Here is a 25,836-nt window from a genome sequence, read left to right on the forward strand (position 1 = left end):
ATACTGGCTCTTCAGTGCCTAAGTGTGTGTGTGTGTGTGTGTGTGTGTGTGTGTGTGTGTGTGTGTGTGTGTGTGTGTGTGTGTGTGTGTGTGTGTGTGTGTGTGTGTGTGTGTGTGTGTGTGTGTGTGTGTGTGTGTGTGGTGGGGGAGGGGAGGGGGGGGGGGGAGGGGGGGGGGGGGGGAGTGGGGGAGGGGAGGGCAGGGGCGAGTCTGCAGTAGTGTGTCTACTTACAGTACGGGGTCAGGCAACGGTTCTTGCTTTTGGGCCTTTGAAATCAAATTTTTTTTTTTGGAAATGGTGGAAATTTTCTTAGCAGCAGCCGCCACTGGACGACTTGACCGGCGTGCTCTGGATGTTTACGTTCGACTTTTCCGAGCCGCCGGACGTGGCGCCCGGACCCATTCGCTTCTTGATCTCGGCAGCCATCGTCATGAAGGCTTGTTCTACATTCGTCGCATTCTTCGCGCTGGTTTCCAAAAACGGGATCCCCAGGGAATCTGCAAATTCCTGTCGGCCGACAAAAAGAGACGAGCGGGGTTATCCGGCGGGAGCTCCAGAGGAGAGTCGCCCGAAACTTCCTCGGCATTCCACTAGCAACGCACACACTCCTCACCACCAAACTGCTCATCTTGCACGTGCAGTTAATAAGCGACCTCACGCAGCACGTATACACGTCCACAAGAGTGCAGAAGATCCTAATAGATAAATATGACCAATTCTTAAGGAGTTGGTCTCCTTTCATCGACTTTTTGGAATCATGTGATGCAGCGGTACCGTAAGGATCGCTGATTTCAGTTCATGAGCGCGGATAGATCTACATCTCCGAATACAGATTTGAAAAATTCTCTTTTAAGGGGCCTTCTCTTCTATTTGACAATTAAATTGACTCTTGACTCTCTCTTGACTCTATTTCTACTTTCCACTTTCTCTCTTCCTTTTTTTTTATTTTTTTATATACACACTTCACGTTTTTCTACTCTCTACCATCTATTTTTCCACTTTTTCCCCTTTCTATTGTTTTCTTTTTCTTGTTCTGCTTACTTCCTTCTTATAACATAAAACTAGAGGTTGTACATAGAATGGATTACGGTATTACATAGTTGGCACCTAAAATTAGGTGCCACTGTACTGTTTTGTGCTGTATTAACTTCTAATAAAATAAACAAAAAAAAAAAAAACAAAAAAAAAAAAAAAAAAAAAGAGTGCAGAAGATCAGTGAGTGTTGATTTCCCATTTTATAGTTCCCTCAAATGCCGGGGTGTCAAACTTGCGGCCCGCGGGCCGGTACCGGCCCGCGGGCCGCAAGTTTGACACCCCGGCTTTTGGGAAGTGTGAAGGGGACCGTTCCAGCCCGCGGGATGATTTCCCCGATGCCAGAGCGGTCAGCTGACTGCGTTGGCGCGATCCGGCGCGCGTGAAGCCGCATTTTGCCCGTGCCCTAAATTGAGTTTGACACCCCTGCTCAAAAGTCTTGCGTCATTTCACCGATACTGAACGGTGCGAGCTATAACTTGCGTGTGTTTCTAACCGTGTGCAAGTCCAAACAAATGAGGGAACCGTACGGCACGGAAACAGGCTCTCGCGCGCAACTTGTCCGTACCCCTTCTACGCCCGTCTCATTGACTTGCACCTGGTACCACATCCCGCTAAACCGTTCCTGTCCAAGCACCTGTCCAAGATCATTGGGACACCACTACCAGCCTTGGAGGGCATCTACCACACACGGTGCCTCAGGAAGGCCGTCAGCATCCACAAAGACTCCTCACACCCTTGGAATGAGAAGATGAGAAGAACTTTTTTCACGCAGAGAGTGGTGAATCTCTGGAACTCTCTGCCACAGAGGGTAGTTGAGGCCAATTCATTGGCTATATTTAAGAGGGAGTTAGATGTGGCCCTTGTGGCTAAGGGGATCAGGGGGTATGGAGAGAAGGCAGGTACGGGATACTGAGTTGGATGATCAGCCATGATCATATTGAATGGCGGTGCAGGCTCGATTTCTATGTTTCTATGTTTCTATGGAATAGAGACTGTTCGGACTCCTACCTTCCAGTAGACGTTACAAGGCCTTCTACGCCCGCACCTCCAGACTCAGGAACAGCTTCATCCCCAGAGCTATCGCTGCTCTGAACCGGCCCTGCTGAGTGCCCCCCACCCCCATGAACTGTCTCCCTCGGATGGTCACATCAACCCAGCACAGACACATTTGCACTTTAGACTGTTTTACTGTTCTTTTTTATAAATCATGTTTCTCAGGGTAGAGAAACATAGAAATTAGGTACAGGAGTAGAGGCCATTCGGCCCTTCGAGCCTGCACCATTCGCCATTCAATATGATCATGGCTGATCATCCAACTCAGTATCCCGTACCTGCCTTCTCTCCATACCCCCTGATCCCTTTAGCCACAAGGGCCACATCTAACTCCCTCTTAAATATAGCCAATGAACTGTGGCCTCAACTACCCTCTGTGGCAGAGAGTTCCACAGTATCTAAATCTAAATGTTATTAGTTGTTTAAGTTATGACATTGGATGGAAGCCGCATACTAAATCTCGTTGCACATATGTGCAATGACAATAAAATATATTATTATTATTATTATTATTAAGCTATCGTCCCCCCTACCCTCCCCTCCCTTCCCCTCCCCCCAATTAAATGTGATCTCTCTACATTTTGTCACCTTCTAGCTAACAATGTTCTATTCAACATTTTCCTCAACATCCTCATCTCCTTTCACGTATCGTTTTCACACCTTATCCTTCCTTATCTCTGTGTCTCCCTCGCAGTGCTGGCTCGAAGGGCCAAATGGCCTACTCCGATTCAGATTCAGAAAACTTTATTGTCTGTCGTAACAGAAAATCTTCTTTGACGTGGCTCAACATACAGACAGGACAATGTACTGATAAGCAGTCATACAGCACAGATTTCTGCGAGCACACACAGTGTGTATCGATCTTAAAAGCAAATATAAGATTTTCACACAGAGAGTGGTGAATCTGTGGAACTCTCTGCCACAGAGGGTAGTTGAGGCCACAGTTCATTGGCTATATTTAAGAGGGAGTTAGATGTGGCCCTTGTGGCTAAGGGGATCAGAGGGTATGGAGAGAAGGCAGGTACGGGATACTGAGTTGGATGATCAGCCATGATCATATTGAATGGCAGTGCAGGCTCGAAGGGCCGAATGGCCTCTACTCCTGCACCTATTTTCTATGTTTCTAAAAACTGTAAAAATAGACCTGCACCTATAGACTCACATCCTGACTCTCAGTCTGAAGAAGGGTCAAAACGTCACCCCCATTCCTTCTCTCCACAGATGCTGCCTGTCCCGCTGAGTTACTCCCATCATTTTGTATCTATCTTCGGTGTAAACCAGCATCTGCAGTTGGTTTTGCTACACAAGCTACGGACCAGCCATATTTATAAATATACTCCAGTTGACAGAATGAAACCACGACACAGATGACTGAGTGAGGACGCAGTCTGCGCTCCAGTTGTCACAAGGCATGTCAATGTGAACACAAGACTGAGTTGGTAGACAAAAGCGCTGGGGAAACTCAGCGGGTGCTGCAGCATCTATGTAGCGAAGGAAATAGGCAACGTTTGGGGCCGAAACCCGGAAGGGAATAGGTAACGTTTCGGGCCGAAACCCAGAAGGGTTTCGGCCCGAAACGTTGCCTATTTCCTTCGCTCCATAGATGCTGCTGCACCCGCTGAGTTACTCCAGCACTTTTGTCTACCTTCGATTTTCCAGCGTCTGCAGTTCCTTCTTAAACACAAGACCGAGTCGAGTCATGTTTGAATGGGGAGAGCTGGTGCACACTCACTTCAATGGTCCTGCATCTCCCAAATAAGAGTGAACAGACCACCTCCAACACCATCGATCATTGCGGACAGATGAAATATTTGAACCAATACCAGGAACGTTCAGAATGTTCGACTGAGTTACAATTTGGTATTAACAGACGGGGGGGAAGTGGCTGCTCTGATTCACATCACATTCGTGAGGTCGGGGACAGACCAACAGACTGGGGCATGGAGGCCACTCTTTGATGAATCGCTGCCGGTTTCGATAGACAATAGGTGCAGGAGTAGGCCCTTCAAGCCAGCACCGCCAATCAATGTGATCATCCCCAATCAGTACCCCGTTCCTGCCTTCTCCCCATATCCGCTATTTTTAAGAGCCCTATCCAGCTCTCTCTTGAAAGTATCCAGAGAACCGGCCTCCACCGCCCTCCAAGGCAGAGAATTCCACAGACTCACCACTCTCTGGGTGTGAGAGAAAAAGTGTCTTCTCGTCTCCGTTCTAAATGGCTTACCCCTTATTCTTAAACTGTGTGGCCCCTGGTTCTGGACTTCCCCCAACATATTCCACAAATTTCTACAAACGCACCCAGTAATGCTGTGATTAAGCTGTAAATGGCAAAGCAACGTTGCTTTTGCAATCAAGTATGTTAGAGATGAACAAGACACAACATACCTTTGCTGTTGTATAATCCACCACCTTCTTGGTTGTCAGATCACACTTGTTTCCTACCAATAACTTGTTAACATTTTCACTGGCATAGCGATCTATTTCCTGAAGCCACTGCTTTACATTGTTAAATGACTCCTGAAAGAAGAGGAACAATGTTGATGGTGAGAGTCTGGAGAAGGGTCTCGACCCGAGGCATCACCTAGTCAAGTCAAGTCAAGTTTATATGTCACATACACATACGAGATGTGCAGCGAAATGAAAGTGGCAATGCTCGCGGACTTTTGTGCAAAAGACAAACAACAAAACAAATTATAAACACAATCATAACACACATATTCCTTTACATAATAAATAATGGAAGGAAAAACGTTCAGTCTCCTTCTCTCTATTCCTTCTCTCTAGAGATGCTGCCTGCCCCGCTGAGTAAAACCACTGTCCCACGATGCAAGTTCATTCCAAGAGCTCTCCCGAGTTTGCCCCGATTCGAACGTGGGAGATTTACGGTAATGGCCACTCGTCAGTACTCGGGGCTCTCGTGGGCATTTTTCATCACGTTGAAAAATCTTCACGAGTCTTCCCGAGCTTACCTGCCGTTAGCGAGTATTCCCGAGTACCTGCCCATTAGCGCCAGGAGACGTCCCCGAGCTCCGACGTACCTGCTACGTTCAGTCTCCGTGCTTACCACGAGTTTGATTTTCTTTGAACTCGGGAGAGCTCTTGGAATGAACTCGCACCGTGGGACAGGGCTATTACTCCAGCATTCTGTGTCTATCTTCAAGGTAATGGAAACTGCAGCATTCAATCTCAGCCCGAGGCACAATGATAAGCTGAGCTCTCTCAGGTAACTCAGATTCAGGCTCAAATTTATTGTCATTGTGCAGTGTACAAGTACAGAGACAACAAAATGCAGTTAGCATCTCACCCAGAACACAGAGCGAACACAGAATAATGGAACTTAAAAAAAAAAATGTATATACAGTAACAGTAGTGCAATTTTCGGGGGGGGGGGGGGGGGGGGGGAGGGGAAGATTAATCACTGGGGGAAGGAGTGTCGGGGGGGGGGGGGGGGGGGGGGGGGGGGGGGGGGGGGGAAAGGTAAGGTGACTGGCAATCACCAAGGTGCAGAGTTAAGTTGTGTAATAGCTGCAGGGAAGAAGCTGTTCATGAACCTGCTGGTCCGGCAACGGAGAGACCTGTAGCGCCTCCCGGATGGGAGGAGGGTAAACAGTCTGTGGTTGGGGTGAGAGTGGTCCTTGACGATGCTGAGCGCCCTTCGCAGACATCGCTTGCTCTGGACAGACTCAATGGAGGGGAGCGAGGATGGGTCATAAACCGGTGATGGCCATGGGCTCTACATTAAACAGCAGAGAGGTCGTTGTATCCTGGCTAACATCACGCAGTGAGGTTATCAAATTGTTAGCTGCGGGCTGTGCCGTTTGAAAAACAGTGCTGCACCTCCTACAGAACACATCCACACGGAGAACACAAGGGGAAACCTGAGTGAAAACAGGGTTTCGGAAGTGGCGGCGCTGCCCTGGCAGCAGCGGCTCGCCTGCAGTCCGTTGGTTTTTACTTTTTGTATTGTTTTTTTTCGTTTTGTCTAGTTATGTTTTTGGTTTTTAGGCTGTGTTTATGTGGGGAGGGGGGTGGGGGGTGAAACGGGGGCTGCTGTCACTCCCTTCGGGGGAATACGACCTTTTTGTCGTATCCCCCTTCTTTGCCTCCGTCTACGCTGAGGCCTAGCGGAGCCGGCGACCTCGGGACTCTGGAGGCAGCTGACAGGACTCGTCCTGGGCTCGCTCCCGGCCCAGCCCGGGATGGAACGGTGCTCCCGTGAGAGCAGCATGGTGAGGGGCTGGAGTGGCCCAGCCCGAGGGAGGAACGGCACTCCCGTTGGAGTGGCCCAGCCCGAGGGAGGAACGGCACTCCCGCTGGAGTGGCCCAGCCCGAGGGAGGAACGGCACTCCCGTCGGAGTGGCCCAGCCCGAGGGAGGAACGGCACTCCCGCTGGAGTGGCCCAGCCCGAGGGAGGAACGGCACTCCCGTTGGAGTGGCCCAGCCCGAGGGAGGAACGGCACTCCCGTTGGAGTGGCCCAGCCCGAGGGAGGAACGGCACTCCCGCTGGAGTGGCCCAGCCCGAGGGAGGAACGGCACTCCCGTCGGAGTGGCCCAGCCCGAGGGAGGAACGGCACTCCCGCTGGAGTGGCCCAGCCCGAGGGAGGAACGGCACTCCTGTCGGAGTGGCCCAGCCCGAGGGTGGAACGGTACTCACGTGAGGGCGATCCGGTCCGGGGGCTGGGACGGTGCTCCAGTGGCTGGGACGACATTCTGGGGGCGGTGTCCAGAGTCCTGGGTTCAGCCGCGGGCCGGCGGCTGCGTGTGCTGGACTGGAGGTGCGGTGGCTTCGACCACCCCGGGCCACAGTGTTTGAACCGGCCCGTTCTCGGGGTTCGGTGAGCTGCGGGACTGTTTGTACCATCGCCCGGTGGGGAATCGCCTCAGCGCAGAGGGAGCAGAGGGAGAGACTGCAACCCTAAGATTTTTGCCTCCACCACAGTGAGGAGGTGTTTGGAGGACTCACTGTGGTGGAAGTTAATTTGTGTTTATTGTTATTATTAATCATTGTATGTATGACTGCAGGCACAAAATTTCGTTCAGACAGTAAGGTCTGAATGACAATAAAGGAAATTCAATTCAATCTTCAACATACCAATGCTGAACTTGCCTGCTTTGGTGGAAAGGAATGCCGCACCTCCTCCTGTTTTTGCCTTCAGTAGTTTCATGAGAACCCACCTCAACAGACACCGGAGAAAGGTGCCACCTCAAGCACGCGGGTATAACATTTCAACTGCAATATTATATTCACCATTACACAGGTGGAATTTAAATTCACAACATCAACCCAGCTAGAAACTGTTGCCGATTTGATCCATGTCTGGTTTTGCTATAGTTGGCCCGATCCACAATCCATGTCGGGGTTTCCACTATGTCATCTTGTGGAATGCAACACCCATACTGCTTAGTTTAACCTAAGACTTCGTGCCTACAGTGCCTATTGCCATGGTCTCTGTATGTATTCTTATTAAAGTGCTTATTATGAATAATGAATAAGTTTATTGGCCAAGTATTCACATACAAGGAATTTGCCTTGATGCTCCACCCACTGGCTGTTGAGTAGAGCAACAACTCGTGGAAAAAAGCTGTTTTTATGTCTGGCTGTGGCAGCTTTGACAGCCCGGAGTCGCCTTCCAGAGGGAAGTGATTCAAAGAGTTTGTGGCCAGGGTGAGAGGGGTCAGAGATGATCTTGCCCGCTCGCTTCCTGGCCCTTGCAGTGTACAGTTCGTCAATGGAGGGAAGGTTGCAGCCAATAACCTTCTCAGCTGATCAAACGATTCGCTGCAGCCTCTGGATGTCGTGCTTGGTGGCTGAGCCAAACCAAACCATGACGGAGAAGGTGAGAACAGACTCTACGATGGCCGTGTAAAATTTGACCATCATTGCCTGTGGCAGATTGTGCTTCCTCAGCTGCCATAGGAAGTACATCCTCTGTTGTGCCTTTTTGACTGTGGAGTCGATGGTAGCCCTCCCACTTAAGGCCCTTGGAGATGATGGCTCTCAGGTACTTAAAAGACTCCCCAGATGTGACTGTGGTGTTGTTGATGGTGAGTGGCCTGAGGGGAGGGGGGAGGGGGAAGCTCTCCTAAAGTCTACAATCAATGATGAAGTTTAACGACTGTATTGACTGGGCTAAGCTGATGTTTCTTCCTGAGGAGAGTTTGAGTCTGCCTTTCACAGTGTCAAATCACGTGGAAGTCGGGCTTAATTCATGGCAGTACTGGTGACCCAAGAGAGAAGAGTTAGAAATAGATGGTAAAATATAACTCAGCCCACGTTCATTTATACAGCTGGCCTACTTATTCATCTGACCCTCAAGACGCTTTGCTCTAAATACGACTGATCTCAGGGCTGTATTCAGTTCATCACGCTGAAACAACGAATGTGCCGTGCTAGACTACAATAGGACATTAAACATTCTAACAAATTATTATTGAGCAACCACAGCCCAAGCCTTAGATCAGGGCAGCCTCTCCACATCGAATGTCCCCACACCGACAAACCATGCCGCTGATCAATCTGTAACCTCACACTCCTGTTTGTAAACTCCCAGCTCTAACTGGCCTTGAAATAATGCGCTAATGGTAATACACATAGGTTTAAATTATTATTACATTTCATGGGGTATTGAAGTTAAAATTTGGTAACAGAATGATCACATCCTACATTATGCGCTTAAATATAATGGATGGGAGGGGAGAGAGGTATCCATCAAAAATCAGGTTGTTACAAGTTAACAGATGCAGCATGGAAACAGGCCCTGTGGCCCGCCGAGTCCAAATGCTGACCGCTGGTTCACACACTGATTCTATGCTGTCCCAACATTGACCTTTCAGGACAGAAGTAGCTTGATGCAAGCACCAGGAGAGATGTGTAAGTGGCTGCCGCCTTGATTGCGTTTGGTCTTCCCGTCATGAGATGCCACTTACCTGGTCAGTAACATCATACACAACGATGATGCCATGTGCCCCTCTGTAGTAACTGGAAGTGATTGTTCGAAACCGCTCCTGACCAGCTGTGTCCCACTGGAAGCAAGATTAACAATCATTACCTTCAAGTCTGGGTGGTGGTTTGCAAACTTCCAACAATTCCATCACCAGTTACATCACCGGACACAAGAACATAGAAACATAGACAATAGGTGCAGGAGTAGGCCATTCGGCCCTTCGAGCCTGCACCGCCATTCAATATGATCATGGCTGATCATCCAACTCAGTATCCCATACCTGCCTTCTCTCCATACCCCCCGATCCCCTTAGCCACAAGGGCCACATCTAACTCCCTCTTAAATATAGCCAATGAACTGGCTTCGACTACCCTCTGCGGCAGAGAGTTCCAGAGATTCACCACTCTCTGTGTGAAAAAAGTTCTTCTCATCTCGGTTTTAAAGGATTTCCCCCTTATCCATAAGCTGTGACCCCTTGTCCTGGACTTCCCCAACATCGGGAACAATCTTCCTGGATCTAGCATGTCCAACCCCCTTAAGAATTTTGTAAGTTTCTATAAGATCCCCTCTCAATCTCCTAAATTCTAGCGAATATAAACCAAGTCTATCCAGTCTTTCTTCATAAGACAGTGCTTTCGGTGAGTGTGTGTTTTCCCATTTTATAGTTCCCTCAAAAGCCGGGGTGTCAAACTTGCGGCCCGCGGGCCGGTACCGGGCCGCAAGTTTGACACCCCGGCTTTTGGGAAGTGTGAAGGGGACCGATCCGGCCCGCGGGATGATTTCCCCGATGCCAGAGCGGTCAGCTGACTGCGTTGGCGCGATCCGGCGCGCGTGAAGTCGCATTTTGCCCGTGCCCTAAAATGAATTTGACACCCCTGCTCAAAAGTCTTGCGTCATTTCACCGATACTGAACGGTGCGAGCGATAACTTGCGTGTTTCTAACCGTGTGCAAGTCCAAACAATTGAGGGAATCATACGGCACAGAAACAGGCTCTCGCGCACAACTTGTCCGTACCCCTTCTACGCCCATCTCATTGACTTGCACCTGGTACCACATCCCGCTAAACCGTTCCTGTTCAAGCGCCTGTCCAATTGGTTCTATTGTTCACGATATATAGAGACAAATTTGCACATTTTTTTAATAAAGAAAATGGTTCTAACAATTCTAATTGGTTAAGAAGGTTCAATGGTTGGGTATTAATGGTGGAGTAGCAAGATGGATTCAACAGTGGCTGAATGGGAGATGCCAGAGAGTAATGGTGGATGGTTGTTTGTCAGGTTGGAGGCCAGTGACGAGTGGGGTGCCACAGGGATCTGTGTTGGGTCCACTGTTGTTTGTCATGTACATCAATGATCTGGATGATGGTGTGGTAAATTGGATTAGTAAGTATGCAGATGATACTAAGATAGGTGGGGTTGCGGGTAATGAAGTAGAGTTTCAAAGTCTACAGAGAGATTTATGCCAGTTGGAAGAGTGGGCTGAAAGATGGCAGATTGAGTTTAATGCTGATAAGTGTGAGGTGCTACATCTTGGCAGAACAAATCAAAATAGGACGTACATGGTAAATGGTAGGGAATTGAAGAATGTAGGTGAACAGAGGGATCTGGGAATAACTGTGCACAGTTCCCTGAAAGTGGAATCTCATGTAGATAGGGTGGTAAAGAAAGCTTTTGGTGTGCTGGCCTTTATAAATCAGAGCATTGAGTATAGAAGTTGGGATGTAATGTTAAAATTGTACAAGACATTGATGAGGACAATTCTGGAGTATGGTGTACAATTTTGGTCGCCTAATTATAGGAAGGATGTCAACAAAATAGAGAGAGTACAGAGGAGATTTACTAGAATGTTGCCTGGGTTTCAGCAACTAAGTTACAGAGAAAGGTTGAACAAGTTAGGGCTTTATTCTTTAGTGCGTAGAAGGTTAAGGGGGGACTTGATAGAGGTTTTTAAAATTACGAGAGGGATAGACAGAGTTGACGTGGAAAAGCTTTTCCCACTGAGAGTAGGGAAGATTCAAACAAGGGGACATGACTTGAGAATTAAGGGACTGAAGTTTAGGGGTAACATGAGGGGGAACTTCTTTACTCAGAGAGTGGTAGCGGTGTGGAATGAGCTTCCAGTGAAGGTGGTGGAGGCAGGTTCGTTTTTTATCATTTAAAAATAAATTGGATAGTTATATGGATGGGAAGGGAATGGAGGGTTATGGTCTGAGCGCAGGTATATGGGACTAGGGGAGATTATGTGTTCGGCACGGACTAGAAGGGTCGAGATGGCCTGTTTCCGTGCTGTAATTGTTATATGGTTATTATAAACTCAATCATCTGAGTGGTTAGAAATACTCACTATTTGAAGTTTGATGGTCTTGCCGTCTAACTCTATTGTTCGGATTTTAAAATCCACACCAATTGTACTGATATAACTTTCTGTGTATGTATCATCCTGTAAACGAACATAATATTCAATATAAAATAAAGCTAGTGCAATATTACCTACAGTCCAAGCAAAATGCAACAAACACTTGATATCTCCGTTCAGCATTAGAATTATGTTGAAAAAAAGACACAGAGTGCTGGAGTAACCCAGCGGGTCAGGCAGCATCTGTGGAGAACATGGATAGGTGACGTTTCACAGAGTGCTGGAGTAACTCAGCGGGTCAGGCAGCATCTGTGGAGAACATGGATAGGTGACGTTTCACAGAGTGCTGGAGTAACTCAGCGGGTCAGGCAGCATCTGTGGAGAACATGGATAGGTGACTTTTCACAGAGTGCTGGAGTAACTCAGCAGGTCAGGCAGCATCTGTGGAGAACATGGATAGGTGACGTTTCACAGAGTGCTGGAGTAACTCAGCGGGTGCAGCAGCATCTACGGAGCTAAGGAAATAGGCAACGTTTCGGGTCGAAACCCTTCCGGGTTTCGGCTCGAATCGTTGCCTATTTCCTTAGCTCCAGAGATGCTGCTGCACCATAACTCAGCGGGTCAGGCAGCATCTGTGGAGAACATGGATAGGTGACGTTTCACAGAGTGCTGGAGTAACTCAGCGGGTCAGGCAGCATCTGTGGAGAACATGGATAGGTGACGTTTCACAGAGTGCTGGAGTAACTCAGCGGGTCAGGCAGCATCTGTGGAGAACATGGATAGGTGACGTTTCACAGAGTGCTGGAGTAACTCAGCGGGTCAGGCAGCATTTGTGGAGAACATGGATAGGTGACGTTTCACAGAGTGCTGGAGTAACTCAGCGGGCCAGGCAGCATCTGTGGAGAACATGGATAGGTGACGTTTTAGGTCGGGACCCTCCTTCAGACTGGTGCAACAAAGTGCAGACTGGTTAACTCGAGTCTGAAGAAGATTTCCGACCTAAAACATCAGCTAGCCATGTTCTCTAGAGATGTTGTCTGGCCCGCTGAGTTACTCCAGCACTCTGGGTCTTTTTGTAGAGAAGCAATATCCAAGATGGTCTGCAAGTCGACTGCTGCAGTTTAAAAATTAAACGGTGAGATTCCAGCCTGTTCTGAATGAGCTCATCTCAGCCTAGGAAGGAGAGGAAAGCCAATCTTGCATCAAACAGCACAGTTGAAGTTGTTGCTGGACTTGGCTGGGGATAAAAGGGGGGAGATAATTGTCATCAGTCTGTGACAGTTTGCTGAAAGTGGACGATACATGTTTCCAGAAAGCAAAGTGAAAAAGCTTTGTCTGAAGAAGGGTCTCGACCCGAAACGTCGCCTATATCCTTCGCTCCATAGATGCTGCCTCACCCACTGAGTTTCTCCAGCATTTTTGTCTACCTTTGATTTTCCAGCATCTGCAGTTCCTTCTTAAAGATATCTTTGTCTGCTCACCTTGGCAACAAGATAATGAGTCACCTTTGTTCCTGTGGGATATGATCTGTCACGTGCTGTTGGCCGCTTACTTCAATCGCACACGCCACATTGGAGCTTCCAGATATGCTGGCATGCTGTTTTCAGCCAACTATTCTGTAACCAGTGTCCATCAATTGGACACCCTGGAGTTGGGTTAGAGGGGGAATTTTAGAGAGGTGGCACCTTCTCCCGTCTGCCAGCTGGTTTTACAGACAGGTAGACAATAGGTGCAGGAGTAGGCCATTCGGCCCCTTTGAGTCAGCACCACCATTCAATGCGATCATGGGTGATCATCCCCAATCAGTACCCCGTTCCTGTCTTCTCCCCGGGTTATGAAAGCAGTCAGTCCCCGACAACTTCTTTGTAAGTTGACAATGACCGAAAGGGGGGTGTGTGTGTGTGTGTCTGAGAGTATGTGAGCGTGTGAGTGTGTGTGTGTGTGTGTGTGCGTTTGTGAGTGTGTGTGAGTCTGAGTGTGTGTGTGTGTGTGTGTCTGTGTGTCTGTGTGTGTGTGTGTGTGTGTGTGTGTGTGTGTGTGTGTGTGTGTGTGTGTGTGTGTGTGTGTGTGTGTGTGTGTGTGTGTGTGTGTGTGTGTGTGTGTGTGTGTGTCTGTGTGTCTGTCTGTCTGTCTGTGCGTGTGTGTGTGTGCGTGCGTGTCACAAGCAGCTGTGAGTGGAGATCGAGCAGGCATGGGAAGAGCAGCCAGAATCACCCACGCACTGATTCTTAATGGTCTCGACCCTAAACGTCGCCTATTCTTTCCCTCCATAGATGCTGCCTCACCTGCTGAGTTTCTCCAGCATTTTTAAGGGTCTTGACCCGAGACGTCGCCTATTCCTTCTCTCCATAGATGCTGCCTCACCCGCTGAGTTTCTCCAACATTTTTAGTCTACCCTTGTTCCTTTCCAGTGATTGACAATATATTCTGGACCCACTTTCTAACCAAATCCCAAAGAGGAGGTTATCAGGGGTGGGGAAGGTTGCCAAAGTGGTTCAGCTGTGATTGAATGACGGAGTGGACTTGATGGGCCGAATGGCCTCATTCTGCTCCTATCACTTCCCTCACAGTGCCTTCCCTCTGTGGGAAAACGTTGATTCCAATGCTCATGTTAAATTCTGTAGTGTTGTGTTCTTTTTATTCTATTTGTGTGGCTGTATGCAAACTCAAATTTCACTGTCACCATTTGGTGTATGTGACAATAAATGTAACTTGAACTTGAACATGAACATGAAAACCTACAGAAAAACAACATGCACTATAATTGCTAATTTCCGTTCGTTGTTGGTCACACTTAAACCCACAAGAACTCGGGGTTACTGGTCTGGGGCTCAGAACGTTCTCTCCGTCAGATTCATTAAAGCTGGCCTTGCTTGGTGCTATTTACACTAGCCCACATTTCACTCTGTTCACAGCTAAGCACATGCTGTGCCTTCGCTCATGTCTCCGATCTTAATGACAACACTGCTGTGTTAACGGATTCCGGAAGAACCCAGACTGAGATAGACACAAAATGCTGGAGTAACTCAGTGGGACAGGCAGTATCTCCGGGCCTTCACTCAGTCTGAAGAAGGGTCTCGACCTGAAACGTCACCCATTCCTTCTCTCCAGAAATGCTGCCTGTCCCACGGAGTTACTCCAGCGTTTTGTGTCTATCTTCGGTTTAAACCAGCCTCTGCAGTTCCTTCCTACAAGAAATCCGAGTGAGATGGCTGCGTGTTCCTTCAAGTGCCACTGCAGAACGCTATCCATCTTTCAGAACACTGAATGCAAAATACCACATTAGCAATCGGTCACTTTTTATAGAACTGATCAATGAAATCCCACGGCTCAAAGTGAAAGCGTTACTTACTGCAAATCTGAGGAGAAGGCAAGATTTCCCAACACCAGAGTCTCCGATGAGCAGCAGCTTGAATAAATAGTCACTAAAAAGAGATGGACACACAAAATGTTATCATAAGCCTGCATTGTGCATGCACCAGTCAGAGCTAACATATAGCATTGAACAAGGTTGCATCATTTACAGCATGTTACTTGCTGTTGTGCCCGCACAAACATACTATTCTCCCCTCCTGTACAACAGCTTCTGTGGACACCAACAAACCAGTAGATGGACACAAAAAGCTGGAGTAACTCAGCGGGACAGGCAGCATCTCTGGATAGAAGAAAGACATTCCTTCTAACCAGAAATTCTGCCTGACCCGCTGAGTTACTCCAGCCTTTTGTGTCTATTTTCCGTGTAAACCAGCATCTGCAGTTCCTTCCTAAACAAACTATTGTACCTCATTAGAGTGACGATATCGTACATGGGAGCCTGGCGACCTGTATTGAAGGGTTAAGTTGTTGAGTCTGTGGAATTCTCTGCCTCAGATGGCGGTGGAGGCCGGTTCTCTGGATGCTTTCAAGAGAGAGCTAGATAGGGCTCTTAAAGATAGCGGAGTCAGGGGATATGGGGAGAAGGCAGGAACGGGGTACTGATTGGGGATGATCAGCCATGATCACATTGAATGGCGGTGCTGGCTCGAAGGGCCGAATGGTCTAATGCTGCACCTATTGTCTATTGAGTGAATAGCTTTCACTTGAAAGATTATTGGATGAAGAGACCCAGGGTTTGAAACCTGTCTGATGGGCATATGTCATCTTTGCAACAAAGAGGATGCAGAGTGGTTCACTTAGATCAGGGTCAAATCAGATGTCAATGTTGGCAACAGCCTTGTTCAAAGAGGACAGTGGACGGGAGCCCAAATACAACTGAAGTCAAGGCTTGAAGAGAAAGATTCAAGATTCAATATTCAAGAGAGTTTATTGTCATGTGTCCCTGATAGGACAATGAAATTCTTGCTTTGCTTCAGCACACAGAATATAGTAGGCATGAATACAGAACAGATCAGTGTGTCCATATACCATTATATAAATATATACACACATGAATAAATAAAATGATAAAGTGCAAATAGCACATAATGAGCTATTAATGTTCAGAGTTTTGCCCGAGCCAAGTTAAATAGCCCGATGGCTGTGAGGAAGCAGCTATTCCTGAACCTGGATGTTGCAGACTTCAGGCTCCTGTACCTTCTACCTGAAGGTAGCAGGGTGATGTGTGTGGCCAGGATGGTGTGGGTCCTTGATGATACTGCCAGCCTTTTTGAGGCAGAGACTTGCTGCTGGCTGGAATGAAGCCTTGCACAATGGAAGATTGAATCACCATGAACGCATGACATCCCCACAGGTGGTCAGCAGGGCTGGCTGTATATACCCACACCTACTTCAATGCTTCATCACTGCTGGTGGTCATCACTGCTACATCCCCACAGGTGGTCAGCGGGGCTGTATATACCCACACCTACTCCAAACACTTTCAAACCTACCCTCGAACACAAGGTCAGACATGGGACGTTTACTCAGTGATGCAATGTACAAGCTCATTCACAGCTCATTAGAGAATGAAGCCACTAGTCTATGGAGGAAATGGACAAACAACATCTTGGTTTGGGCCTTTCACAAAGTCCACTTTCTCCAGCAGCTCCTTTTTTGCTCTAGTTCTAACATGCTATTCCTTTGTGAAGAAAGCGAATGGTATGTTAGCATTCATAGCAAGAGGATTTGAGTATAGGAGCAGGGAGGTTCAACTGCAGGGTCTTGGTGAGACCACACCTGGAGTATTGCGTACAGTTTAGGTCTCCTAATCTGAGGAGTACAGAGAAGGTTTGCCAGACTGATTCCTGGGATGGCAGGACTTTCATATGAAGAAAGACTGGATAGACCCGGCTTGTACTTGCTAGAATTTAGAAGATTGAGGGGGGATCTTATAGAAACTTACAAAATTCTTAAGGGGTTGGACAGGCTAGATGCAAGAAGATTGTTCCCAATGTTGAGGAAGTCCAGAACAAGGGTTCACAGTTTAAGGATAAGGGGGAAGTCTTTTAGGACCGGGATGAGAATTTTTTTTTTTCGCACACAGAGAGTGGTGAATCTGTGGAATTCTCTGCCACAGAAGGTAGTTGAGGCCACAGTTCATTGGCTATATTTAAGAGGGAGTTAGATGTGGCCCTTGTGCCTAAAGGGATCAGGGGGTATGGCGAGAAGGCAGGTACAGGATACTGAGTTGGATGATCAGCCATGATCATATTGAATGGCGGTGCAGGCTTGAAGGGCGAATGGCCTACGCCTATTTTCTATGTTTAGCAACAACTGCGGAGGGTTTTATGGCCCCGACGACAGGTGAACAAGGAGGAGGACTGACTGAACTTTGTGCCTTCCACTACAGTGAAGAATGTTTGTGTTAAACCTTATTGTGTATTGTGTGTTCTTTTTAAGTGTATCGCTGCTGCCAAATTCATTTCACCGCACCTTCGGGTGTATGTGACGAATAAAATTGACGGTTGACTATATTTTTAGGATCTTATGTTTCCAACCTCATTGTTCTTAATCTCAAAGAATAATCAAACTATTTTTTAGACGTTTGTGATCGGCCCTTCTCATCACTGGAAGCAGTCTAGTGAATCTCTGCTGGAGATTCTTTCATAAAAAACGAGTTGGGAAAAGCGCATGATATGGTGCGAGTAGCATCAGCAACACCAGCGCTGCTTCACCTATCTTTCCCTTGGTATCATGGCCAAGGTCCCATTTTCCCCCCCGCTAAATCTTTGCTGAAGCCGTCCTTTAACTGCCACTGGTCCACCTGTCTCCTCCACATCACAATTCTCAAAAACGCACCAATTGCACCCAGAATTGAAGCACTGAACTCCACATTCCTCAACACATTCACCCCCCCCAATCACCTCCTGCACACGCCCACCCTCAACAAAAGCCAATTGTACTACACATTGCTCCACAATTGTTTTTTTACATTTCAGTCCACTTGCAGAGGTTTTCGATTGCTATAAATATATTCAGAGCTTGGAAGGTAGACAAAATTGCTGGAGAAACTCAGCGGGTGCGGCAGCATCTATGGAGCGAAGGAAATAGGCAACGTTTCGGCCCGAAACGTTGCCTATTTCCTTCGCTCCATAGATGCTGCCGCACCCGCTGAGTTTCTCCAGCAATTTTGTCTCCCTTCGATTCTCCAGCATCTGCAGTTCCTTCTCGAACATATTGAGAGCTTGCACCTTTTTTGTGAAAATGCTACTTTTACCCATTTACTATTTAGCACCAATCTAGCATTCTTTCACGAGAAATATTGGATAAGTCTCGAATGACTAACATTCCACAACAGACCATTCTGAATGAGTTACGCAAATTAGCTGCGTCCAGGACATGACTGCTTTTGTAGAATCAAGCAACTGATCTGACATTCCAGAATAAGGAACATGACATTCATTGTAAATGTGAACATTTGCAGAAGGCCAAAAATTGGGATATTTCTGCTCACGCGCTCCTCTTTTCACTATTTGTTTCCAAACTAATATCTTTATCTCAGACTGGTTTCAAAGTTCAAAACTAAACTTATAGATACTGCAGCCTTCAGAAAATAATGTTGAAATTTCAATTGAACATACAGAAAGAATTACAGTTTGTTTTGTTTGTTCAAAGAACAAAATTATTACAATATGTCCCAATGAATCTCTTGAAAAGACGTTGCAATAAACAATGCATGTAGATTCAGCTTTTAAAAAGGATGCTATTACACTGAAGTATAATTAGTGGAATAGTATGTGTAGAACATGATGATGTCCATAAGAGTTTCAAATATCAATGGAAGAAATGGGAGAAAGGCAACCGTTAGTAGAGAGAAACATAGAAGACTGGGGCCGCTGCATACAAGTTAAACCATCCCGAGTGGTACGAGTATGCCGTTATGATCTTTGCAAAGGCATCAAGAATGCCAAGAGACAATTCTCGGATAAACCCGAGTCCCGGTATAAACACGTGGACAGCCGCAGACAGTGGCAAGGCCTGAATACTATCACTAGCTGCAAAGTGAAGTCAGGCAGCATCACTGCGGCCCTCCTTAATTAACTTAAGAGCGTTCTGTGCTCGCTCTGAGCAAAAGGCCAATGGGCCGATGACATCCTTTCTCAGGGTCACTATTTCACAAGTTAGACCGGCCTTCCTGGGGGTGAACCCACGGAAAGCAACTGGCCCAGATGGAGTCACTGACCACGTCCTTAATAGCTGTGCGGACCACTCGCTGGAGAGTTCACGGACAGGTTTAATTTCTCCCTATTCCATTCTGAGGTACCCACCTGCTTTAAGAAGACCAGTATCCCGGTGTTGAAGCAAGATCTTACGCCTTGACATCCACCATCTTTGCTTTGCATCATCCATATCAAGAGCTTTGAGAGGCTGGATATGGAATGCACTCATCTTTATTCTAGATGGCAACAGACTCGTCGAATGACCATGCTCCTAGCGTGGAGGCTGCACATCCCATCTCTTATGTTTAAGAAGGAACTAGCAGATGCTGGAAAATCGAAGGCAGACAAAAAATGCTGGAGAAACTCAGCGGGCGAGGCAGCATCTATGAAGCGAAGGAACTAGGCGACCCGGAAGGGTCTCGGCCTATTTTCCTTCGCTCCATAGATGGATCCTGCCTCACCCGCTGAGTTTCTCCAGCATTTTTGTCTACATCCAATCTGTAATAATCTGTCAATTCCTCGGACAATCGTATATATTCTCCAGACATATTGTGTAAATTCTTGGCAAACTGACACATGTTTGCCTTACAAACAGCTTGCTCTGCCAGTGTGTTGACTTTGTGTTTCTTGTACCAACACACCCACATCAGTCTGCACGGTGCAACCCGCCAAATAGAATACATTCCGCCACCTATTCCCACTGCCACCTCATGGTTCCCCTCCGTGTAGTCCCACCTGTCGCCCTCTGATCCAACTCGAACGTGTTCACATCATCCTGTACTTGATGTTTAAGAGGGAACTGCAGATGCTGGAGAATCGAAGGTTACACAAAAAAGCTGGAGAAACTCAGCGGGTGCAGCAGCATCCCGGGGGCATGAACATCGAATTCTCCCAATTTTGTTAGTCCTTGCTGTCTCCTCCCCCTGCTCAGCCCCCCTGCTGTCTCCTCCCATCCCCCAGCCTTCGGGCTCCTCCTCCTTCTCCCTTTCTTGTCCCCGCCCACCCCCGTCCCCGATCAGTCTGAAGAAGGGTTTCGGCCCGAAACGTTGCCTATTTCCTTCGCTCCATAGATGCTGCTGCACCCGCTGAGTTTCTCCAGCTTTTTTGTGTATCCTGTACTTGATAGTGTTCTCACTTTCTCACCAAGCTCTTTATCACGTTTCTACATCAGTAATATCAAGCAAACAAACAAGGATCTAATAATAGCCCGTATACAAAAATGCTGGAGAAACTCAGCGGGCGCAGCAGCATCTATGGAAATAGGCACCGTTTCGGGCCAAAACGTTGCCTATTTCCCTCGCTCCACAGTTTCTCCAGCATTTTTGTCTACCTTCTTCCCTGAAGATGCTGACCAGTTGGAAATATCTGCCACATTCACTCAATAATCAAGGCTGAGAGATTTTAAGGCTGCTGGAGATTTAAACATTACAGGCGTACAGCTGAAAAGTGGAGTGGACATGAGGAATACATCAGCATGATCATCGTGAATGGCTGAGCAGGCTCGAGGACCATTCAATGACTCGCTCATCATGACGCATTTCACCATTTCTCACAAGGCCGTTAATTGTCTGTGATATAAAAGGCACAGTGCTGGAGTAACTCAGCGGGTCAGGCAGCATCTGTGGAGAATGTGGATAGGTGACGTTTCACAGAGTGCTGGAGTAACTGGAGAACATGGATAGGTGACGTTTCACAGAGTGCTGGAGTAACTCAGTGGGTGCAGCAGCATCTATGGAGCTAAGGAAATAGGTAACGTTTCGGGTCGAAACCCTTCCGGGTTTCGGCCCGAAACGTTGCCTATTTCCAGAAGGGTTTCGGCCCGAAACGTTGCATATTTCCTTCACTCCATAGATGCTGTTGCACCATAACTCAGCAGGTCAGGCAGCATCTGTGGGGAACATGGATAGGTGATGTTTCACAGAGTGCTGGAGTAACTCAGCGGGTCAGGCAGCATCTGTGGAGAACATGGATAGGTGACGTTTCACAGAGTGCTGGAGTAACTCAGCGGGTCAGGCAGCATCTGTGGAAAACATGGAAAGGTGACATTTCACAGAGTGCTGGAGTAACTCAGCGGGTCAGGCAGCACCTGTGGAGTAGCAATGTTACCCTTTCTACGTTAAAGTACGCTAGAATTAATCAAGAATTGGTGCAAATAAAAGAAGACAGTTAGTTCAAGCAAGACATCTCCCAGACTGATCTGTAAATAAAGTCCATAAAACAGGTTTCAAGTCACCATCTCAACTGTGGAAGATGAAATACTTATTTAGATAGTTATTAAGATGACAGATTTTTAATATCTTTGCAAGTAGCAGGCGATAAACTACATACATCGGCAAAACTAGTGACCTATAGCAGTGGTGCTGAATACTGCAAAGTAACCAGGTGAAACTTGGGGCAGGGCATAAGGATAAAGGGCCATCAGAACAAGGTTTGAGAACTGCAGCCAAACAGGGAGTACTGTAGAGCTAGCAGCCTTGAGAATGATCAGCAGATAGAGGTATCCGCACTGGCAATATAGTGAGCAATTTTGGGCCCCTTATCTGAGGAAGGATGCGCTGGCTCAGGAGAGGGTGCAGAGGAGGTTTATAAGAATTATCCCAGGAATGAGTGGGTTAACATATGAAGAGCGTTTGTCAGCACAGGGCCTGTACTCGCTGGAGTTTAGAAGAATGAGGGGGTACCTCATTGGAACCTACAGAATAATGAAAGGCATAGATAGAGTGGATGTGGAGAGGATGTTTCAACTAGTGGGAGAGTCTAGGACTAGTGGTCACAGCCTCAGAATTAAAGGGCGCTCTTTTAGAAAGGAGGCAAGGAGGAATTTCTTTAGTCAGAGGGTGGTGAATCTGTGGAACTCGTTGCCACAGAGGGCTGTGGAGGCCAAGTCAGTAGATATTTTTTTTAAGGCAGAGAGAGGCACATTCTTGATTAGAACGGGTGTCGAGGGTTATGGGGAGATGGCAGGAACATGGTATTAGGAGGGAGGGATCAGCCGTGATTGAATGGCGGAGTAGAGTCGATGGGCCGAATGGCCTAATTCTACTAAAACTTGAGAACTTGTGAATCGACCTGCAGAGTCTGAATGTCATTCAAAACTATGGGCCTTTTGGTACAGAGTTAAAAACAAGTTGGGGGTTTAGACTTCGCAAGACCGTTTGAAGTCCAACCAAGCAACTAATGGTCAATAGAAGACAAAAATGCTGGAAAAACTCAGCAGGTGAGGCAGCATCTATGGAGCGAAGGAATTGGGGACGTTTCGGGTCGAGATTTGTGTCTACCTTCGATTTTTCAGCATCTGTAGTTCCTTCTTAAACAATGGTCAGTCAATGGATATATTCAATACACAAATCTTTTACCCAACATTATCAAAAGACGCCCATCTAGTGCCCAGAGGTTTGTGGTTACAGATAGGGTCATGACAATATACTCAATGCTGGTACCACCTCAAGTTCAAAATATCAATTTCAATTCTCTCAGAGTTGGTGGATTTTGTAAACACAATCTGACAAGTGAAAAGGACTCCTTGTCATGAAGTCTTTTTAAAACTATAAGAGAAACTATCACGAGCTGTTATTATTACATCCGATCCCAAAACCACCAGAGTATTTCAAGCAGGATGACACATTCAATCCTAATGTTCATTATTACGTACAAGATTATAAGCCAGTGATTACACCAACTGAATATTGTACACCACATTAACTGTATTGTTTTCACTCTGAACAAAACATCTGCAATTTGGATACCAAGCAGAAACAAACAGAGGAAGTAACTCATCTAATAGACATAAAAAGCTGGAGTAACTCAGCGGGTCAGGCAGCATCTCCGGAGTAAAGGACTCGGTGTTATTTCGGGTCGAGACCCTTCATCTCGACCAGAAATGCCACCTATTCCTTTTCTCCAGAGATGCTGTTTAACCAGCTTTTTGTGTCTATCTTCGGTTTAAACTCACATCTGCAGTTTCTTCTTACACAAGTAACCCCATGTACTTTACTACTTGCTGGGCAGCACCTTACACATATATAACTCACTCCCATATCTTATACACAAGTCACACTATAAGAAGCGCTTGATTGCATCTGAGAGGCTGGTGTGCATGGTGAAATAAATAGGAAGCTTTTCCCAATGACAGAGCCAGCTAAAACTAGAGGGTGGAGATTGAGAGGAAATCCAAGGTGATTATTTTCCACCCAGAGGGTGGTTCTAATCTGGAAAGCACAGGCCATGTGAGTGGTGGAGGCAGATATGGCAGATACTCTCTGGGTATTATCTAGTATTATCCACAGGAGCGTTTGATCGCCAGGGCAAAGATTGTCACGGACCCAGTGCTGGAAATGTGTTCCGTAGAGGTGAGACTAAAATAAAAACAGTCAATGATGCAAATACTTACAGGTCAGGTCACACCTGTGTTAAGAGAAACACTTCAGTTAACTCTTTCTCTTCCCACAGTGGCCTGACCTGCTGAGTACATTCAACATTGACCGCTTTCACATTAAGTTTCCAGTATCTAAAGCTGTTTGATATTTCACGTAGATGGGTACTTGAAAAGTATGCCGTAGGTGTGTAATCGAATGTGAAATCAGTGCCATTCACCTCGCATTGCTATAGCCCTATTGTTTATCACACTGTGTAAACCACCCTCTCCGGTGTAGGCAAGCTCTTCCCACAGTGTGACTGTTGGATAAACCCAAGATACGAGAGGCCAGATGAACAAGATGTTCAGTCTATGCATAACAACGGGTGTCAGCAGCAAATGGCTGACACATGATTGCAGATGCACAACATTTTGGTCAAAGGTTACACATTTCACAACTTCCATCCAACTGCGCTTCACAGTTAACTGTCAGCACTTTCCATACTTCCAAACAGCACAGGAGGCCATTCGGCCCCTAGAACAGGTGCTGGGCGTGAAAGCAATGCCACTCACACATCCAATTCCCTGTAGACAATAGGTGCAGGAGTAGAGGCCATTCAGCCCTTCGACCCAGCATCGTCATTCAATGTGATCATGGCTGATCATCCCCAATCAGTACCCCGTTTCTGCCTTCTCCCCATATCCCCTGACTCCGCTATCTTTAAGAGTCCTATCTAGCTCTCTCTCGAAAGCATCCAGAGAACTGGCCTCCACCACCCTCTGAGGCAGAGAATTCCACAGACTCACCACTCTCTGTGAGAAAAAGTGTTTCCTCGTCTCCACTCTAAATGGCTTACCAATAAATCATTCCCTCTCACGCTAGTCATAAGGTCATAAGTGATAGGAGTAGAATCAGGCCATTCAGCCCATCAAGTCTACTCTGCCATTCAATCATGGCTGATCTATCTCTCCCTCCAAACCCCATTCTCCTGCCTTCTCCCCATAACCGCTGACACCTGTACTAATCAAGAATCTATCTATCTCCGCCTTAAAAATATCCACTGACTTGGCCTCCGCAGCCGTCTGTGGCAAAGAATTCCACAGATTCACCACCCTCTGACAAAAGAAAGTTCTCCTCATCTCCTTCCAAAAAGCACATCCTTTAATTTCTGAGACTGCGACCTCTAGTCCTAGACTCTCCCGTTAGTGAAAACATCCTCTCCACATCCACTCTATCCAAGCCTTTCACTATTCGGTATGTTATTCAGTCCACTATCAACCATCCGAGGAGCCACCTTCAGCAACAGACTGGTTCTACCAAGATGTAGCACAGAACGCCACAGGAGATCCTTCTTCCCTGTGGCTATCAAACTGTACAACTCCTCCCCCTTCTGTAGATTGAGACTGACTCTCCTCCCTCCGCCCCAAAAAAAAAATGCATGTATTTTGTGTTTTTATGACTGTTGGCAGATCAATTTCCCTCCTGGGATAAATAAAGTTCTATTGTATTGTGTTGTATTTACCTTCAGGGTAGGTATAGCTCTGAGTTATCCAAACAACCAGGAACATTGGGGGGGGGTTTTGGAGGGAACCAGTGCCGGGGATAACCCACGCAGTCACGGGGAGAAGGTGCAAAGTCCACACAGACTGCACTGAAGGGCAGAATCCAGCCCAGATCCTGAGCTGTGAGACACTGTACTGTGGCTCCACTGTTAGCTTCTGAATCCGATGGCTTATGGCTCCCAAGTCAGTGTTTACACAATCACAGCTGACAATCCACTGCATTACACGGAGAAGGAAGCGACAATATCAAAGCACCAAAAAAGAAACGTGAAAGCAGTTTAAACTGAAGGACACAGAACACAGTACAGCACAGAAACAGGCCCTTCAGCCCACAATCTTCATACCGAGATTAATTCATTTCCTCTCCCTCCATATCCATGTGACACCTGGAATTATGTATCATACCATATTATTGCTGCTGAGTTTTGACTGCAATACAGGGTATCTGCAAACGTAACACATTTAATCTGCCACTGTCGGTCGGTGGAGCTGACCATTTAATTAGGAGCCAAACATTATGACAAGTGAGAGTTGTTTAAATTGCATTTGAACTACTTCATGATAAGTATTGGAAGCAGGAGTAAGCCACCAAGCTCTTCACGTTTGCTCAGCCATTCATCAGGTTTATGACTGATCCTCCAACCAACCTCCTCTTTCCTGAACAATCCTTCTATTACAAGCATCTGTGGAGGGAATGGATAGGTGACGCTCCGGGTGAGAATTCTTCTTCACGTACCCTCTATCAAATAGATCCTTTACAAGGTCTCCTTCCATCAAGCTCGTCTTTGAACTCAAAGGCTGAGCCTCCGCAATCCCTCAGGGAAGAATTATCACCCTCAAAGTTAAAGAAGGAACTGCAGATGCTGGAAAAATCGAAGGCAGACAAAAACGCTGGAGAAACTCAGCGGGTGAGGCAGCATCTATGGAGCGAAGGAGGAATAGGTGACGTTTCG

General features: G+C 47.0%; 1 protein-coding gene across 1 annotated transcript in view; it reads right to left on the reverse strand.

Moving 5' to 3' along the window:
* Positions 1-179: 179 nt before the first annotated feature.
* LOC129699243 (ras-related protein ORAB-1) overlaps positions 180-25,836 on the reverse strand; it is a 29,429-nt gene continuing 3,772 nt past the window's right edge. The window contains exons 2-6 of the mRNA XM_055638862.1: positions 14,742-14,814; positions 11,378-11,473; positions 9,017-9,112; positions 4,475-4,606; positions 180-508 (exon numbers count right to left, since the gene is read on the reverse strand). Coding sequence (XP_055494837.1) covers positions 311-508; positions 4,475-4,606; positions 9,017-9,112; positions 11,378-11,473; positions 14,742-14,814 — 595 coding nt within the window. The 3' untranslated portion in view covers positions 180-310. The remainder of the gene's footprint in view (positions 509-4,474; positions 4,607-9,016; positions 9,113-11,377; positions 11,474-14,741; positions 14,815-25,836) is intronic.

This window comes from Leucoraja erinacea, chromosome 8 (genome assembly GCF_028641065.1).
Source record: "Leucoraja erinacea ecotype New England chromosome 8, Leri_hhj_1, whole genome shotgun sequence".
In the NCBI taxonomy this organism is placed as follows: domain Eukaryota; kingdom Metazoa; phylum Chordata; class Chondrichthyes; order Rajiformes; family Rajidae; genus Leucoraja; species Leucoraja erinaceus.